General features: G+C 38.6%; 1 protein-coding gene across 2 annotated transcripts in view; it reads left to right on the top strand.

The window, feature by feature from the left end:
• The window catches only part of CDKL2 (cyclin dependent kinase like 2), a 50,670-nt gene extending 39,164 nt beyond the window's left edge, over positions 1-11,506 (top strand). Inside the window, exons 13-15 of one of the 2 annotated variants that reach the window (XM_012446929.3) lie at positions 2,434-2,460; positions 6,733-6,821; positions 8,843-11,506. In XM_012446929.3, the coding sequence (XP_012302352.2) occupies positions 2,434-2,460; positions 6,733-6,798 (93 nt within the window). In that variant the 3' untranslated portion in view covers positions 6,799-6,821; positions 8,843-11,506. The remainder of the gene's footprint in view (positions 1-2,433; positions 2,461-6,732; positions 6,822-8,842) is intronic. The other variant, XM_012446930.3, reaches the window with a different exon arrangement.
• Positions 11,507-19,005: the final 7,499 nt, after the last annotated feature.

Genomic DNA, 19,005 nt, shown 5'->3' with positions numbered 1-19,005 from the left:
ATTGATTTGGGGTGAGTCATTGTTCTAAGGTCCTCTTAGTGGACATAGCTAGGTACATAGACATATGCACATACATATACACATTTACTATGAGTTTATTTCTATTTATTTATTTATCTATTTTTCTGAGATGAAGTCTTGCTCTGTCACCCAGGCTGGTGTGCAATGACGCAATCTCGGCTCACTGCAACCTCCGCCTTCTGGATTCAAGTGATTCTCCTGTCTCAGCCTCTCGAATAGCTGGGACTACAGGCATATGCCGCCATGCCTGGCTAATTTTTTGTATTTTTAGTAGAGACGGGGTTTCACAGTGTTAGCTAGGATGGTCTCGATCTCCTGACCTCGTGATCTGGCTTCCTCGGCCTCCTAAATTGCTGGGATTACAGACATGAGCCACCGCGCCTGGCCGAGTTTATTTCCGTTTCTACCTGTGGTTACTAAAATCTACAAAGATGCCTCTAATTCTAATCCAACACCCAGAGTTTGGTCTAGTTTACTATTCTCTTCTTTGACAGTGAGAAATTTACCTGTATGTTATTCCATGTATAATTTAATATATGAGCTTATTTGATTAATTATTTTATATATATCTAACTTCCTGTTCTACTATAATTTCCTTTTTTAAAAAAAGATACGTTTGTCATGTTTTAACATTAAGGTTTTGTTAGCTTCATAAAACAAGTTGAGCAGAGGTCTCTCTTTATTTCCTGAAAAAGTTTCATAAGTTGGTGTTATTTGTTCCTTGAATGATTGATAGAATTCTCTGGTGAAGCCACCTGTCCCAAGAATTTTATTTTGGGGAAAATTTTGGATAACAATTTCAAATTCTTTTTTCTTTTTTTTTGAGATGGAGTTTGCTCTTGTTGCCCAGGCTTGAGTGCAGTGGCCCGATCTCGACTCACTGCAACCTCTGCCTCCTGAGTTCAAGCATTCTCCTGCCTCAAGTAGCTGGGATTACAGGCATGCACTACCACGCCTGGCTAATTTTGCAATTTTAGTAGAGACTGGGTTTCTCCATGTTGGTCAGGCTGGTCTCAACTCCTGACCTCAGGTGATCCACCCGCCTCGGCCTCCCAAAGTGCTGGGATTACAGGCATAAACCGCTGTGCCTGGCAATGATTTCAATTTCTTTAAAAGATATAGAGTTATTTGGATTTTCTGTTTCTTCTTGGGTCTCTTTTGGTAGGTTGTATTTTTTTTTTTTTTTTTTTTTTTTTTTTTTTGAGACGGAGTTTCACTCTTGTTACCCAGGCTGGAGTGCAATGGCGCGATCTCGGCTCACCGCAACCTCCGCCTCCTGGGTTCAGGCAATTCTCCTGCCTCAGCCTCCTGAGTAGCTGGGATTACAGGCACGCCCCACCGTGCCCAGCTAATTTTTTGTATTTTTAGTAGAGACCGGGTTTCACCATGTTGACCAGGATGGTCTCGATCTCTTGACCTCGTGATCCACCCGCCTCGGCCTCCCAAAGTGCTGGGATGTATTTTTTAATCCTTTGATTCATGTCATACAATTTAAAAAATGTGTTGGCATGACGTTGTTCATAGTATTCTCTTATTGTCCTTTTGTTTTGTTTTTGTTTTTGAGACAGTCTTGCTCTGTCACCCAGGCTGGAGTACAGTGGCAAAATCTCAACCCACTGCAAGCTCCACCTCCTGGGCTCAAGTGATTCTTCTGCCTCAGCCTCCCAAATTACTGGGATTACAGCTGTGAGCCACCATACCTGGCTAATTTTTGTATTTTTAGTAGAGATGGGATTTCACCATATTGGCTAGGCTGGTCTCAAACTTCTAATCTCAAGTGATACACCTACCTCAGTCTCCCAAAGTGCTGGGATTACAGGCATGAGCCACTGCATCTGGCTTATTGTCCTTTTAATATCTGTAAAGACTGTGATGATTATTCTTTATTTTTGCTATATTATGTTCACTTTCTTTTTCTTGATCAGTATAGTTAGGAGTTTGTCAATTTTGTTTTGGTTTTCAACAAAATCAAGCCTTTGGCATTGTTAATTTCCTCTGTTATCTGTCAGTTGCCTATTTTGTTGATGTCCCCTTTTAGTTTTTCTTTTACTTACTTTGGGTTTATTCTGCTCAATTTTTCCAGGTTCTTAAAAAAACCTATCACTTGGTCACTTAGATTTCTTTCTTTTTTTTTTTTTTTTGGTAATGTAAGCATGTAAAGCTATACATTTTCCTCTAAGCACTGCTTTACCTGTATCCCACAGCTTTTGATATATTGTATTTTCATTTCTATGCTTATTAAAATCTACAAAGATACCTCTAATTCTAACCCAACAACACAGTTTGGTCTAGTTTACTACTCTCTTCTTTGAGAGTGAGAAATTTAGCTGTATGTTATTCTATGTATATTTACTTATTTGATTAATTATTTTGCATATATCTAACCTTTAATTTCTTTTTTTTTTAAAAAAGATGTCTTTGTCAAGTTTTAACATTAAGGTTAGTCCAAACATTTTAAAATTTCCCTTAATTTTCCCATTTGTAATTTCTTCTCTGACCTATGAATTATTTAAAAATGTTGTTTAATAGCCAGGTATTTGAGGTTTCCCTAATAGCTTATTATTGATTAATTTGTAATTTAATTCCATTGTGGTCAGAGAATACACTCAGTGTGATCTTGATTTTTTTAGACTCAATGAGACATGTCTTATGGTCTATAGTCTATCTTGGTGATTGACCTTGTTCCCTTGAAAAAATGTATATTCTTTGTTGTTTGATTAATTGTTCTATATAAATGTAAAATTAGATCAAGGTGGTTGTAGTACAGTATTCTTCAGATCATCTATGCTCTTAATTTTTTTTTTGTTTAGGTCTATCAGTGTTTGAAAGAGTACTGTTAAAATCTTTTATTATGTTGTTGAATTGCCTATTTCTCTCTTATGTCTGTTTATTTTTATTTAATTTAATTATTTATTTCAAGACAGAGTCTCACTTTCTTGCCCGGGCTGGTCTTGCCCTCCTGAGCTCAAATGATCCACCTGCCTCCACCTCCCAAAGTGCTGGGATTACAGGCATGAGCCACCACACCTAGCCTATATCTATTTATTTTTGCTTCATGTATTTTATTATTTTATTAATTTTTTTTAGAAATGGGGTCTCACTCTGTTGCCCAGGCTAGAGTACAGTGGCATGATCATAATTCACTGCAACCTTGAACTCCTTGGCTCAAGTGATCTTCCCACCTCAGCCTCCTCAGTAACTAAGACTACAGGCACAGGTCACCACACCCAGCTATTTTTTTTCTTTTTTGTTTTGAGAGATGGGGTCTTGCTCTGTTGTTGTGACTGGCCTTGCTGTGTTGCTCAAACTGTTGACCTCCTCCTGAGCCTCCTGAGTAGCTGGGATTAGAGGTGTGAGCCACCATGCCTGGCTGCTTTTTGTATTTTAAATCTCTATTACTGGGTATTTGCACATAATTGTTTTGTGTTTCTGATACATTGTCCTTTTATCATTATGAAATGCCTCTCTTTATCTTTGGTAGTGGTCTGTACCTTAACCATTCCAAACTTCTTATATGTATGTTTGCATAGTAAATCTTTTTGGTTTCCTTTACTTTCACCCTATCTGGTTTTTATGTTTATATTTAAAGTGTTTCTTTTGAAGACAGCATATAAATAGGATCTTTCCTTTGTATACATTCTGTCAATCTTTGCCTTTTAATTAGAATGCGTATTTGTTTATTATTGCTGCTACCTTAGAGATATGGTATTCTCCCTTATCTGTAATTTTGTTTTCTGCAGTTTCAGTTACCTGTGGTCAACTGTGGTCTGAAAATGTTAAGTGGAAAATTCCAGAAATAAATGGTTCTTAAGTTTTAAATTGCACATCATTCTGAATAGCCTGATGAAATCTCAAGCTGTCTGGCTCTGTTCTGCTGGGGACATGAATCCTCTCATTGTCCAGTGTATCCATGCTGTATACTTATGCTACCTGCTCTTTTATTGCTTAGTAGCTGTCTAGGCTTTCCGATCAAAAAAACCACAATACTTTATATTTAGGGCTTGGTACTATCTGAGGTTTCAGGCATCCACTGGAGGCCTTGGAACATGTCCCTCGTGGATAAGGGGGGACTACTTACATACTAAATTAATATCCATTTATTATCTCATAGCTTCTGAGTTAGGCACAGCTATTTCTCTGCATGAGTCTCACAGGTGGAAATCAAGGTGTCTGCAGGGCTGCATTATTTTCTGGAGGCATTAGGGGAGAAACCATTTCCAGGCTCACTTAGGTTGTTTGGGTAATTTAGTTTCATATGGTTGTAGGGCAGAAGTCCCCATTTCCTTGCTGGCTGACAGCTAGGGGTTGTTCTCAGCTTCTAGAAGCCACCCACATTCCTTGGCTCATGGCCCACTTCCTCTGTCTTCAAAGCCGGCAACAGTGGTCAAATCTCTCTTAAACTTGAATCTCTTTGACCACTACTTCTGCCTCATCTCTGACTCACTCTGGTGCTAAGAGCTCACATGATTACACTGGGCCCACCAAGTCAGCTAATTAGTAACATTTATTCCATGTATAAAGTCCCTTCATATCAGTACTGAAATTAGTTTGATTAGCTACGGACAGGAATCTTAAGGGCACAGCTTTACAATCCTGTTGACCATAGAATGTTTAGACCATTAACATTTACTGTGATCATTGATATTTTTGGATCTAGTCCCATCTTTTTATTATTTGTTTTCTGTTTGTTCCTCTATTTTTCCTTTTCAGTGTTCTTTTGTTTTTGAATATTTTTAGTATTTTTTCAGCAATATCTCTTTATATATTTTTTTAGTGATTGCTTGAGGAATTACAATATACATCAGTGATTTTTCATAGTCTACGTTGTACCCCTTGAAATAAAAACCAGGAACTGGCCATCCATTTCTCCATTATCCAGAAAAGACGTTGGTGTTGATGTTGACATACCTGTCAAAGACAGTAACTACCATGGCTTCCAGTGCTTTGACAAAACCTCAGATGTGTGGTCTTCTGACCAACGTCTGTGATTTCATATTGTTGGAGCCTTTATTGTGTCCCTGGGGGTTGCAGCTGTCTGTAAGATTGCTGTGGCTGAACCGAGAAAGAAGACACATGCAGATTTCTACAGAAATTATGATTTTGTGAAAGATTTGGAGAAGTTGAGGAAGGCTGGTATCTTTCAGAGTACAAAGTGATTTTGGAATACAAAGAATTTCTTTGGGTTGAATTACCTAGAAGTTTGTCACTCATCTGTGTTCCTGAACTATGAAACATTAATATGTGGTATAAGAAATAGTTTCTCTTGATAAATAATTAACAACAAAAAAGTAGAAAACGTATTCCCTTCTCCCCAGTTTGCAGTTTGTGTTACAACTTCATATGTACTACATCTGCATACCCTCAGAAGCCTAATACATTGTATGTTTTGTTTTAAACAGTCATAAACATTTTAAACAATTTATGAGAAAAAAGTTGTCTTTTATATTTACCTAGCTCTTTACCATTTCTTTTGGTCTCTCTTTTCACCTAGATTCCAGTTTTCCTCTGGTATTTTCCTTCAGCCTGAAAAACTTCATTTAGCATTTCTTGCAGAGCAGGTCTGATGGTGACAAATATTCTTAGTTTTTCTTCATTTGAGAATGACTTTATTTTACTTTAATTCTTGGAATATATTTTACTGGATATGGAATTTGAGTTGACATGTTTTTGTTTTTTTTTCCTCCCAGCACTATAAAGATGTGATTCTTCTGTCTTGTGATCTCTGTAATTTCCGGTGGGAAACTGTCAGGCATTTGAGTTGTTTCCCTATATGTAGTGTTTCATTTTCCTATAGCTGCTTTCAAGATTTAATTTTTATCTTTTCGTTAGCTTAAGTATGATATATCTAGACATAGTTTTCTTTGTGTTTGTCCTGTTTGGGGTTTTCCAGCCTTCTTGAATCTGTAAACTTACAGATTTACAGTATATTGTAAGTATAAACTTACATATTATACCAGATTTGGGCAGTTGTTGGTCATCATTTATGAAATATTTTTTTCTGCCATAGTCTCTCACCTCTCCTTCTGAGACTCTAATGATATGTATGGTAGACTGTTTAGTATTTTCTCACGGGTTCCTGAGACTCTGTTTACTTTTTCCTAATCATTTTTCTTTCTATTCTTCAGATTGGGCCATTTCTATTACTCTATTCTCAAGTTCTCTTACTTTTTACTTTATCATCTTCATTCTGCTATTAAGCCCATTCAGTGAAATTTTAAAATTTCAGATACTGTACTCTTTAGTCCTAAAATATACATTTGGCTCTCTTTTGTAGCTACTATTTCTCTGCTAAGTATTCCTATCCCTTCATTCATTTCAAGTATGTTTTCCTTTACTTCATGTAGCAGAGTTATAAGGGCTGCTTCAAAGTCTTTATACGATGGTCCCAACAGGTTTTTGTTTTTATATTTTGGTAATAAGTAGAAGAGATGGGTTGTAGTGGGCTTACACTGTCATAGCAGATCAGAAGTATCTTTTAACATATGCATAATCTAGAATCAAAGAATAACATCCACTCAGCAGTAATTTTGGGACTAAAAAAGGAAAAGAATAACATCCCCTTACTTCATCCTTTTCCATGTAGGCAACTTGAGCTATGAATGAATAGTTAGTTCTAAACATCTGATATTTGAACAAATAGAACTGAAATTTTGGGGAAGTGGAACTTTTGCAATTACTGAGAACCTGTGATGTTCTATTATTAATTTATAGGTATCAAGACTTCCCCTGTCAGATGATTCAGGGGCTGATTTGCGTCAAATGGAGCACCAGCACTGAGAATCATTTTGGTTCTGAACTGGGTAGGTCTGACTTTCCATACTTAAGGCTGTGCAGCCTTTCACAGGTAATATTTTGTGGCTTGCTGAAGACTAATTTTTCAGCTGAAACATTCTCCAATGATTGATTTTATGAGAATTTCTGATAAAGAGAGTTGTGCCACTTAGAAAACCAGAAGTAGTATTTATCTTTGAGATGATACCCCTTTTCATAGAGTGTATATCTCTTGCTCCTAAACTAAAATCCTGTATTTTATTGGATATAGTAATGTGAATTTAGGGTGACAAGTGCTCAAGAAAGATACCTACCTATCACCCTTATCAGTCATTTGCCCTGTGGGCCCGTAAAGCAAGATTGACTGATTATAGTCCCCCTCACTTAATGTTCTAACAAATGCATCCTTAGGTGATTTCACTGTTATGCTAACATCATAATCTACTTATACAATTCTAGATGATATCATCCACTATACTCCTAGGCTACATGGTATAGCCTATTGCTTCTAGGCTACAAACCTGTAAAGCATGTTACTATACTGACTACTGTAGGCAATTGTAGCACAGTGGTAAGTATTCATATATCAAAACATAGAAAAGGTAATGCGTTGCACTATGATGTTGTCATGGCTGCAATGTCACTAGGCAATAAGAATTTTCAGCTTCATGATAATCTCATAGGACCACCATTTTATATGCAGCCCATTGCTGACCACAACATTGTTATACAGTGCATGACTACCCTTGGCAATACTTTTCCCAATAAAGAGAGATCAGTGCTGTACCAAATTATTGCCTTCCTTTTAAATATAACTTTTTAGTATTAAAAAAACCAAAACAAAAATCAGACTTTTTTTTTTTTTTAAATGGGATCTCACTCCATTGCTCAGGCTGGAGTGCAGTAGCATAATCTTGGCTGACTGCGACTTCTGCCTCCTAGGCAGAAGCAATCCTCCCACCCTAGCCTCCCGAGTAGCTGGGACCACAGGTATGTGACACAACACCCCACTAATATTTTTGTATTTTTGGTAGAGATGGGGTTTCGCCATGTTGCCTGGGCTGGCTTTGAACTTCTGAGCTCAAGTGATCTGCCCACCTTGGCCTCCCAAAGTGCTAGAATTAGAGGTATGAGCCACTGTGCCTGGCCAGTCAGACGTTTCTGAGTGATGATTTATTTGCTCAAGTAAGTTATTCGATGTTTAATATCTCATTAACTATGTAAAATATTCTGATGATAGAATCCCACATTCTCATAACTGTATTTTTTTTTTGAGACGGTATCTCGCTCTGTCATCCAGGTTGGAGTGCAGTGGTGCAATCTTGGCTTACTGCAACCTCCGCCTCCTGGGTTCAAGCGATCCTCATGTGTCAGCCTCCCGAGTAGCTGGGATCACAGGTGTGTGTCACCATGCCCAGCTAATTTTTGTATATTTAGTACAGATAGGGTTTCACCATGTTGGTCAGGCTGGTCTCAAACTCCTGACCTTTGATCATTCACCCGCCTTGGCCTCCCAAAGTGCTGGGATTACGGGCATGAGCCACCATGCCCAGCCCATAACTGTATTAATTAATCTGTTAACCTTTACAAAGAATTTTGAGCATCTGCAACATCAAAGGTAAATTTACTATGAAATAAACAAAGCTTTAGTTTTGATCTTTCATTCGCACAGGTCCTTTCAAGGCCCTGGAAGAGTCTTTGCAATGCATTCATTTGAGTTAATTCATGTTGAACAATGAAAAACTAATTCATACAAACTGTGTAAACTAGAGGCTCTGCAAAACTTGCATGTGTTTTGTCAAAATTAGTTACTATTTGCATAAAAGGAGATATGTGTTACACATGATAGTTTTGATCAGTAATTATTCTAAACATTGTCTTAAAAATTTGCTTTTGATACATCTAATTGAAATATAAGATTTTCTTAAACTACATAGTACCCACCAATATTATCAGTATATATATGTGTGAGAAAGCAAGTGAAAAAGAAATTAAGTTTTAGAAAGACTTTGTGTAAAATAGTTGGTGGTATATTCTTCTGTGCTTTTAGATGCTGCTCTTGCACTTGAGATGACATCTTCTTGCAGCAAGAGTGCTGATATCCCAAGAGGAGAGATTCATAGTTTTGATCATTTCCTTCTGAACTGCCTGATTTTCTGAGAAAGGCCTTCTAGAAGAAGTAAAGACAAAGACTTCCAAATGTTTCAAAGGAAGATTGGACAAGTGCCCCTCCCCAACTGTTATCCCATCACCTTTCACATCCACTGATGCTATATCAAGATATATCCAGTGGAAAAACAGTGATATGGTTCTTGTTACACGAATGTGTATTTACTGTTAGGAGATTGTTTATTTTAAGTCACCCATGATTAAAAGTGTGTAAAAAAGGGGAACAGAAAGAAATGTTATAAAAAGGCCATGTTACTCATACATTGAATTTTGTGTGTTTTCTATATAAATGTGTATATTTATTTAGGAGAGAGTTTGGTGGGGGTAGGGGATAAAAATTACAATCAGTTGAAGAAAATTGAAGAAACTAGGATCAGTAAGAGAAACTGTTTGCTTTAGCCGAATTTAACTATGAAAACACACTTAAAAATCTTACTTGCTTCTAGATATTAAGAGAATATGTAACTGCTGTCCGTGGGTAGATGTGTATCTTTGGTTTCAGTAATTATTGTTGATGTTCTATCATTATATTATAGGACTCTGGCCACTATGATGATCTTCTAAGAACCACACTAATGCAAGCCTGACAGAGAAACCTTCTCTTTTGAATGACTTACTACAACTCTGGCATTGGGTAGTTCTCTGTATTGTAAGATTCTGGTGCTAATGTTCCATACAGAATTGATCAGGACTGATTTACTCTTCTGTGGACCAATCGCTATTGAACTGCCCAACTGAAGAGGCTCTGGGGAGGGAATGTTCATTATTATGGACTCTGCTTTTGTCGCCTGGTAGTTTAAGGGTGATACTAGAATCCAGAGAAGTTCCTGTCTCCTTGTGACCTCAAACACTAAGGCCTTCTCAAAAGCTTTTCACCACGGTGCAAAATCATTTACCTACATTCCACACATCTTTTCCAAGGTATGAATGCAAAACTTTTTAGGTGGGAGGAATAAGCCAAGTTGGCTACAGGTTCTAGATTTCTGGGATTCTAGTCACGCTCTGTATTTATCATTTTAGAGAATGGTTGTTTAGGGAACCAGAATTTGTGTGAGTTTTTTGCCTTAACCAATTATTAGTGTGTTGCTTTTTTTCCCAAAAACCATTAACTGCAACTTAGCCGGAGTTTAAATAGAACTTTTCTTTATTACTCTGAGGAACTTAGTATTGAAATTGTGACTTGGGTATTTAAGCCTCAAAACAGTAGGACGTTCAAGAGGAGGCAAATAAGGGGTTTCAATGTACAAGTGTATAGGTGGTGGTTAAATTAAAATTTGGTCTTGATTTAAAAGCTCTACTTTTAATCTGTGACCAGGTGTTTGACTACATTAGTATGGCTAACATGCAGAAAAAACTAGGGTATCAGCATTAATAGCCTTCACATTAAAACGTTACTATTTTATTTTTACTTTTAAAAAAACTGCCAGTAGATTCTGCAGCATGGCAAGCAGGTAATACTTCAAGCCAAATGGCGCTTCAGCTTATTTCAATACTATTTTTCTGTGAAGATCAGTGTGAAAAGATCTGCTCAATATTTGAGGTTCTAGGATCAATTACCTTCCAATTTTTATGCTAGCTTTTGATATCTTCTGCCTATTAAAACACCTTTGAACTTTAGAATTAAGGAAGTAAAAATTATTTACTATAAGTCAAAGTTATGACTTGAGGATTGTATCTAATTAGAACCGTGGCAGAACTACTAGAAAAAGAAGATTCTGCAAATTGGTTTCAGTGATTCTTGTTGATGTAATCATAATCATCAGCAATAATAGATATTGAACCAAATGATCCTTTTTTTAAGTTTAAGGTTATTTAGTGTCTTTGCAAGGATCTGATTTTGTCACACACTAATAGGGAATATGTGTATGCACTGGTGGGAGCAGTGGGCTTGCTGTGTGTATGTATGTTTAAAAAATAATAAATATTATCTTACTGAGTGCCATAGATGGTTTAAATTTAGATTTATTTAATTAAAGATACTATAAATAATATATATGCCACTGTATGGTATTTAGCAAATAAGTTTGAAATCTGTTAATTCTTCTTCTGGAAAACTTTGGAGGTAGGGGTGGCAAGCTAATTTTCTTGTATAGCTGTTGATATAGCAGCATGGTCATAAAATAACATGTCTTGTAAAGACTAACTAGTAAAAGTTGTGACAGAACCTGGTTTTCCTGACTTAGAATCCCTTGCTTGCTTAGAATATCTGACTTCCCATTGAAATGGAACATAGAAAATGTGTTTTCTTATGTGACTCTCATTATTGGTTCCTTTATCTTAGCTGTGCTGCAGTGTAAGGCTGGACCTGTAATACACTATATATCAGACTAGGCTGAAAAATACGATCGATTTGTTTTCTAAGCCCTCCTCTATATAACTGAACCATGGGCAGGGAATTAATGAAGCAACAGAGCACTGCTCCTAAGGCTTTAGGCTAGTCTTAGTGAATTGGACTAAAGGGATTTTTCTCTGTTGTTTTGCATTGTTTTTGCATTAGAAGCAGGTGCTTAACACTCCTCTATATGAATAAAAAATTATGTTCTCACATTGTTTTCTCAAGGGTCTTATTTTTTCTCTTGATAGCTTCAGACATGAAATAACTTGGAATTGTAGTTAATGTACAGAATATTTTTTCTTAATATGCCCTCTGAGAAGTAAGTACCTTATGTTATCACTTGTGATTTAGAGCTTTGTGTTTATAGATATTTGTGGACATCTGATGTTGAATATATTCTGAAAATTTTCTTTAAAACAAAAACCCATCACAAAACAGCATTTTTCTTTGTTTTCAGTGAAAATTTAGTTTTGCCCATTGCACTTTCCTAATTTTTGTATTCTCTACTTTGGCACTCAGGGTCATCTCCTGTAGAAGTGAAGAAGGTAAAATTTTGGAAAATGTATTGTTGAATAACATGAACATATAAGAAGGTTCAATTCAGCATGTTTTCCTCTCCCTAAGCTAGGGTAGGGTTTCCTGTCAATCCGGAGAACAGCTTTGATATCGGTTTACCTCCATCCAGCTACCTCATCTGCTCTAGACCTGGAAAGTTATCTTCATTAATCTTGCTGCTAGGATTTAAAACTATCCCTTGACCCCCCCAAATAATGTTTTAATTGGTCACTTCTCTCCTCAAACTGTTTTATTATTTTATTTTTATAGTTTTTATAGACACAGGATGTCACTATGTTGCCCAGGCTGGTCTTTAGCTCCTGAGCTCAAGCGATCCTCCTGCCTCAGCCTCCCAAAGTGCTAGAATTACAGGCATAAGCCACCATGCCTGGCCTCCCGAACCTGTTTTTAGTTATCTTCCTTGGCTTCTCACTCCTTTTGTTTACATGTATACCTATCCTCCCAACTAGTTTTTTCCCCCTTTACCTAGAAAAGCCATTTACTGAAAGGTGTTAAGTTGCTCTTCAACCCACCAGAAGAGTCAGGGTTAGTTTCTGAAGGTACACAGGCAAGAACAATACCCAGTGTTACTGCCTCACTAAATTCTCAGTATCTATAAAGATGGGGAGCCTTATTTATCTGTTTTTGTTCCATACCATCTAGCACCATGATTTCTAGAATGACAATAGTAACAATAACCATATGAAAGTAGGAATGTTATTCATGTTTTATAGCCAAGATAATAGACTTAGAAAACTTAAGGAATTGACTCACTGTCACTTAATAAATAATAGATCCATGAGTGTTGAAATAAACATATGACTATGATTATTTAGAGCTGGAATTAATTTTAAAAATCTGTTTAGATAATATAACATTGAGAGCTTAGACTCCTGGAGCCACATGCTTCCTCATTTATTTCCAGAGGAGGAGGCAAGGAGTTTCCCCAGCCATTAAACAGCACTTCATTGTCATTGAGCCGAATTTGGATACTGGTCATCCCTGAATCAATCACAGTAGCCAGGGGAGTGGCAAGCACTGATGGGCTTGGATCTTGGGCCTCTGTTAAATTCCCTTCCCTGAATTAATAATGAGAGCAAAGGGAAATTTGATTATACTGATTGACTTAGGCCAATAGCAGCCCACCCATGGAACCACATGGCTTCCACAGAGCCGGGCAGGCACAGAATGAACATTGGAGAAACAATCACAGTGCTAACCAGAGATGGACATTTTTGAAGCTGCAAAAGGAATGCTTCATTTTAGATCTGGACAGATCTGCCAAATTGTCCCTCAAAAAGACTGTACTAATTTATATTCTCACCAACAGTAGATGAAAAAATGTTCTCACATTAGATATTAATAGTTTCCATTTTGGCCAGATAGATGGGAGAAACTTATCTTGCTTTGGCTTACATTTTCTTGATTACTACTGAGGTTACACATATTCTCATTTCTTTTATGAATATATATTGGTCATTTGAATTGCTTCTGTCAATAAAATATATTAAGGTCTTTAAAAAAGGTAAAGCAGATTTTAGTTTGAGTATCAGAGACTTCCCTCTGTAGATGGTCTTCCTATATCTGACAACAAGGCAAAACCCGGATTCAGATAATATGGTTTGGCTCAAAACATATTGTGGATAAAAAATGATTTTTGAGAAATGCAACACAGCCAGAAGAATTTTTTACTTTTTATTTTTTTTTTGAGATAGAGTCTCACACTGTTGCCTAGGCTGGAGTGAAGTGATGCAGTCTTGGCTCACTGCAACCTCTGCCTCCCAGGTGCAAGCAATTCTTCTGCCTCAGCCTCTGGAGTGCAGGCGTGCACCACCATGCCTGGCTAATTTTTGTATTTTTAGTAGAAATGGGGTTTTGCCATGTTTGCCAGGCTGGTTGTGAACACCTGACCTCAGGTGATCCGCCCACCTCGGCCTCCCAAAGTGCTGGGATTACAGGTGTGAGCCACTGCATCCGGCCAGAATGTATTTTTAAATTACACTTGTCTTAAGTAAGATAGTAAGGTCCCCCTTTTTTTTACTGGGTTTTGGGAGGAAATAAGTCAATGAGAGATTAGCACATCTCCCTCCTGGGGCAGAGGGATGAAAGAGAAGCCAGTTCTGCTTGGATGGACAGGAATTATTTAAGGAAAGTTATGAAAGATCTGAGCTCTGGGATTGCGCCGTTGACCTGACATCCATTTCTCTGGGATGACACCCTACTCCCCTGGCTCTGCCCAGGACTGCCTTGTGCTGACAAGCCGTGATCCAGGAGGTGGCAGTAAAGCCCCTCTCACTGCAAGCCATATCCTTCCCAAGGGCAAAAATGCTACAATCTACGACAAATTTTAGCTGAGGGGTATTATCTGTTTCTTTTTGTCCATGTATTCAATAAATGGTCTTCTTTTTCCATTGTAAAGAGCACAGTGTTAAGGAGTGCTCAAACTATTTGAACTACACAGGCTTGGCCAGGGAGAACTGTAAAAGGCCATCAGACAGCACGGCTAGTGGAGGGGCGCCCCCTTGTGGGTGAATGTTGTTAGCGAAACACTCCAGTAGTGCAGGTGCCTAGGTGTTTAGGAAGCAGAAGAGATCCAATGCACTTGACTTCCTCAGTCTGCGATTATGTCAGGGCCTCCCTAATGTTAGCAGGTGGTTGGTAACTCAGAGATCAGCAAGGCAAAGCCAGTGGCTAGGCAGGGGTCTAGCTGGTGGGAGCATAGGGGTGGTGGGAAAGAGCTGTGGACTTCACTGAGAATTCTGAACAAGAAAAACAAGTTGGAGAATTATGAAAGTAAATTTTCCTCACAAAATGAAATGTTGGCATATGGGTAAAGGCAGAGTGGAAGGAAAAATTTTACCTCCAGGTATACCAGGCTAATAAGAGTTCTGAACATCTTTGGAATTAATTTGAAACATGGTTTTCAATTGTGATGTCTGTGTAAGTGGCAAAATGTAAGTCAATCTTCATAATGCTTGGAAATGTGAAGATTAGTCTGCACTAGCACTGGCTTTCTTTCTTGATTATATTTGGAGTGCAGCATAGGGAGTTTGCACGGTGCAACCCCAGACACATTTCCAACCTTTAAAGCAGTTGGTTAATGTGTGTGTTAAGTCAGCCGTCAGTGCACTCAAATTCCAAATCTGAAAAAGTGCAGGGTATAATGTTGTTTTGGGAAAATAAGCCATGTATTTTGTGTCTAAAATTTAAACGCTTGATATATTTCTCAACATGTTGACTTGAAAAACAAAATCACCAAAAAAATGAAGAGGGAGTATAGAAAAGGAGAAATGTATTGCCAATACAGACAAAGAACTTTAAAATACCCTTTGAGCAAATTTTTACTGCTATGACTCTATGAAATCTACCTCTGTTCTGAGTGAGGGTAAGTATCTAATTCTCCAGGTGGAGTAAATTGTGAATGATGTTTCTAAAGAAGTTAAAAAAATTATTATGTGCAGAACATGTAATAATCTTTTTATTTAGAACATAATCCAGGAAGTAAATAAATTTTGCTGGTGGAAAACCAATTTCTCTGTGCTTGTTGAAGAGATCTTTGAAGAATGACAGTTTGAAGTGCTATCTCAAATAATTAGCCTTCCAAGGAAACCTGTGAATCTTGACCTGGCCCTGGAGGACGGGTTTTAGAAATAGAATTGGACTCAGTTTAAAAAAGAGAGAGTGATCGATCCTGCTAATAGAAGTTTGAGAGAATTACAAAATTAAGTTGGCAATTGAATTGGAGGGTTCTCTATCTCTGGTTGCCATTCCTACCTACCTTGCAACAGACTCCTGAAAGAGAGAAAATTGCATCTACAGTGAAACAGAATTCATTTTAAAAGAGAAATTTATTTTAAAAAGTCATGAAAGGAGATTGAAACCGTACATCGATGACCAGGAACTATTTTATTTGGGTGAGACATGTGTGCCTTATCTTTCTCTCCTCAATAATTCTTTTTTTCTGGGTGAAAATTTTTAAATCTTTTTTTTTTTTTTTTTGCTCTTGTTGCCCAGGCTGGAGTGCAATGGTGCGATCTCGGCTCACTGCAACCTCTACCTCCTGGGTTCAAGTGATTCTCCTGCCTCAGTCTCTTGAGTAACTGGGATTACAGGCCTGACTCACCACACCCGGGCTTTGTTCACTTCTTATTGAACAAAGAAGTTCAACAGGCAAGTGCCACTACGCCCGGCTAATTTTGTATTTTTAGTAGAGACAGGGTTTCACCATGTTGGTCAGGCTGGTCTGGAACTCCTGACCTTAGGTGATCCATTCGCCTTGACCTCCCAAAGTGCTGGGATTACAAGTGTGAACCACCGCACCTGATCAAGATTTTCAAATCTTGAGGCTTCCCCTGATATATGTGAACTGATTGTAGAAGCAAATAGGGTTAGATAACAGGATGTTTAAAAATTCATTTATTTAACAAGTATTTACTGATTGCAGAGCATGTTTTAAGTCCTGGGGATAAAGAAGTGAACAAAGCCCAGATGTAGTGACTCAGGCTTGTAAGCCCAGCACTTTGGGAGGCTGAGGCAGATGGATTGCTTGAGCTCAGAGTTTAAAAGCACCATGACAAAACCCCATCACTACAAAAAATACGAAAATTGATCTGGCATCATGGTGCATGCCTGTAGTCTCTGTCCCAGTTGAGATGAGAGGATCTTTGGAGCTCGGGAGGTTGAGCCTGCAGTGAGCTGTGATCACGCCACTGCACTCTGGCCTGAGCAACAGAGCAAGACCCTGTCTCTAAAAAAAAAAAAAGTGAGCAAAATAGACAAAAATCTCTACAAATAACAAACAATGGCCGGGTGCGGTGGCAGTGGCTCATGCCTGTAATCCCAGCACTTTGGGAGGCCAAGGGGGCAGATCACCTGAGGTCAGGAGTTTGAGACTAGCCTGGCCAACATGGTGAAACCCTATCTCTACTAAAAATCCAAAAATAGCCAGACAACGTGACAGGCGCCTATAATCCCAGCTACTCAGGAGGCTGAGGCAGGAGAATCGCTTGAACCAGGGAGGCGGAAGTTGCAGTGAGCCGAGATCGTGCCATTGCACTCCAGCCTGGGCAACAAGAGCGAAACTCCTTCTCAAAACAAACAAACAAACATAAGAAAGAATACCTATGGATGCTTCAATGTCAAACATGGTGGGTCTAAAAAAGCCAGGAACAGGGAGAGGAGGTGGGTCTCTGCCTGCACGTTTTGATAGGGTGGCCAGGGAACTGAGTGGTGGAATTTTATGAACGTCCTGAAGAAAGGGAAGGAGCCATGTGGATATCTGGGGGAAGCGCAGGCAGACCAACAAGGGCACAGACCCTGAGGAGGGAGTATGCTTGGCTAGTTTGAGAAACAGCGAGGAGGACAGTGTGTGTGAAGTGGAGTGAGAAAGGAAGAGAGTCGTGTGACGTGAGTTCAGAGAGAAGTAGGGTGCGGACGGGGAGTGGGTAGGCCAGGTCCCACAGGCCACTCGAAAGACCTGGACATCCATGTCAAAGGTTGCAGCGGTGATTATTTGTTTGTGATGATCCCTTCTACACAAATCATTGAACTCCTACTGTCCAGTCTACATTTTTCCAATGATGAAGCTGAGAGAGAGATTTTCTCTTTGGAATGTATCTTTGTTTTTGTGGTTTTCTGGCTAGCCAACTGTATGATGTGTAGGGTTACATTTAAGACTGTTGAAAGATTTCTGGTTTAAATTTACCCTGGGAAGGACAAATGCTTATCGATACATATTAAAAAATATTCAGGGAAACCCTACTTAATACAGCCTTGGTAACTACCAGTCAACAGAATATTCAAATGCTTGTTTGACAAACAAAAGCTACAACTATAATTAGTGTGCATTTACCAATATCCTGTACACTGCAGCATTTAAAATTTTTCCAATTAGTATATACTGATGTCTAGTAAAATACATAAATCTGACGTATATAACATGATGATTTTTATAAATGTATACACTACTCAGACCAAGCAGGATACAAACTGCTTCCAGCTTCTACCATTCTCTCTCTTTGCCCCTTCCTCAACCCAAGGTCATCAATATTCTGGCTTCCATCACCATGGATTAGTTTTGCCTGTTCCTGAATTTCATGTAAAATGGAATCTTACTGTATGTATTCTTTTGTGACTGACTTCTTTCACTCAGTATGAAATCTGTGAGAATCATCTCTGTATGAATAGTAGTAATTTGTTGGTTTTCATTGCTGTGCAGCATTCTAGTGTAGGGAAAAAAAAGCAATGGATTTACCCATTCTACTGCAGGTGGACATTTGTGTTGTTTTCAGTCTAGAGTATTTTGTCACATTTCAGTGGATTGTTTTTTTTTTGACAGAGTTTTGCTTGTGTTGCCCAGGCTGGAGTGCAGTGGTGCCATCTTGGCTCACTGCAACCTCCGTCTCCCTGGTTCAAGAGATTCTCCCACCTCAGCCTCCTGAGTATCTGGGACTACAGACAGGCGCCACCACGCCCGGCTAATTTTTGTATTTTTAGTAGAGATGGGGTTTCACCATGTTGGCCAGCCTGGTCTTGAACTCCTGACCTCAGGTGATTCTCCCACCTCGGCTTCCCAAAGTGCTGGGATTACAGGTGTAAGCCACAATGCCCGGCCACCTCAGTGGTTTTACTTGATGATGACCCCACGCATTGCTGAGGTTTATAGAACTGATTGCCCCACACACCTTGTTCAGTGGTGTCTACTCTTTCATATCTCCCACCTTGACTGGTTTCTCTCTCTGCTGTTTAGAACAAGCCTGGAGCTTCCTATAGGAATCTGATCTCTACTTACATTTGACTGCAAAACTAAATGAAAAAAGCTCTGTGCTTGAAAAAGTTATGGTTCTCTTTATTATTATTATCATTTTTGAGACTGGGTCTCGCTCTGTTGCCTAGGCTGGTGTACAGTGGTGTGAAAATAGCTCACTGCAGCCTCCCAAGCAGCTGCGACTACAGGCACACACCCCTAGACTTGCGTGATCTCCCTGCCTCAGCCTCCCAAAGTGTTGGGATTATGGGTGTAAACCACCATGCCTGGCCTATTTTTTCTTTTATTATTATTATTATTATTATTATTATTATTATTATTATTTTGAGACAGGGTATCCAGGTGGGAGTGCACTGGTGTGATCATGGCTCATTGCAACCTCGACTTC

Source organism: Aotus nancymaae, unplaced genomic scaffold (genome assembly GCF_030222135.1).
Source record: "Aotus nancymaae isolate 86718 unplaced genomic scaffold, 86718_ANA_hifiasm-v0.15.2.pri h1tg000006l, whole genome shotgun sequence".
Lineage (NCBI taxonomy): Eukaryota > Metazoa > Chordata > Mammalia > Primates > Aotidae > Aotus > Aotus nancymaae.
Note: the sequence above shows the minus strand (reverse complement) of the source record. Positions and strands in the feature narration are given on the sequence as shown.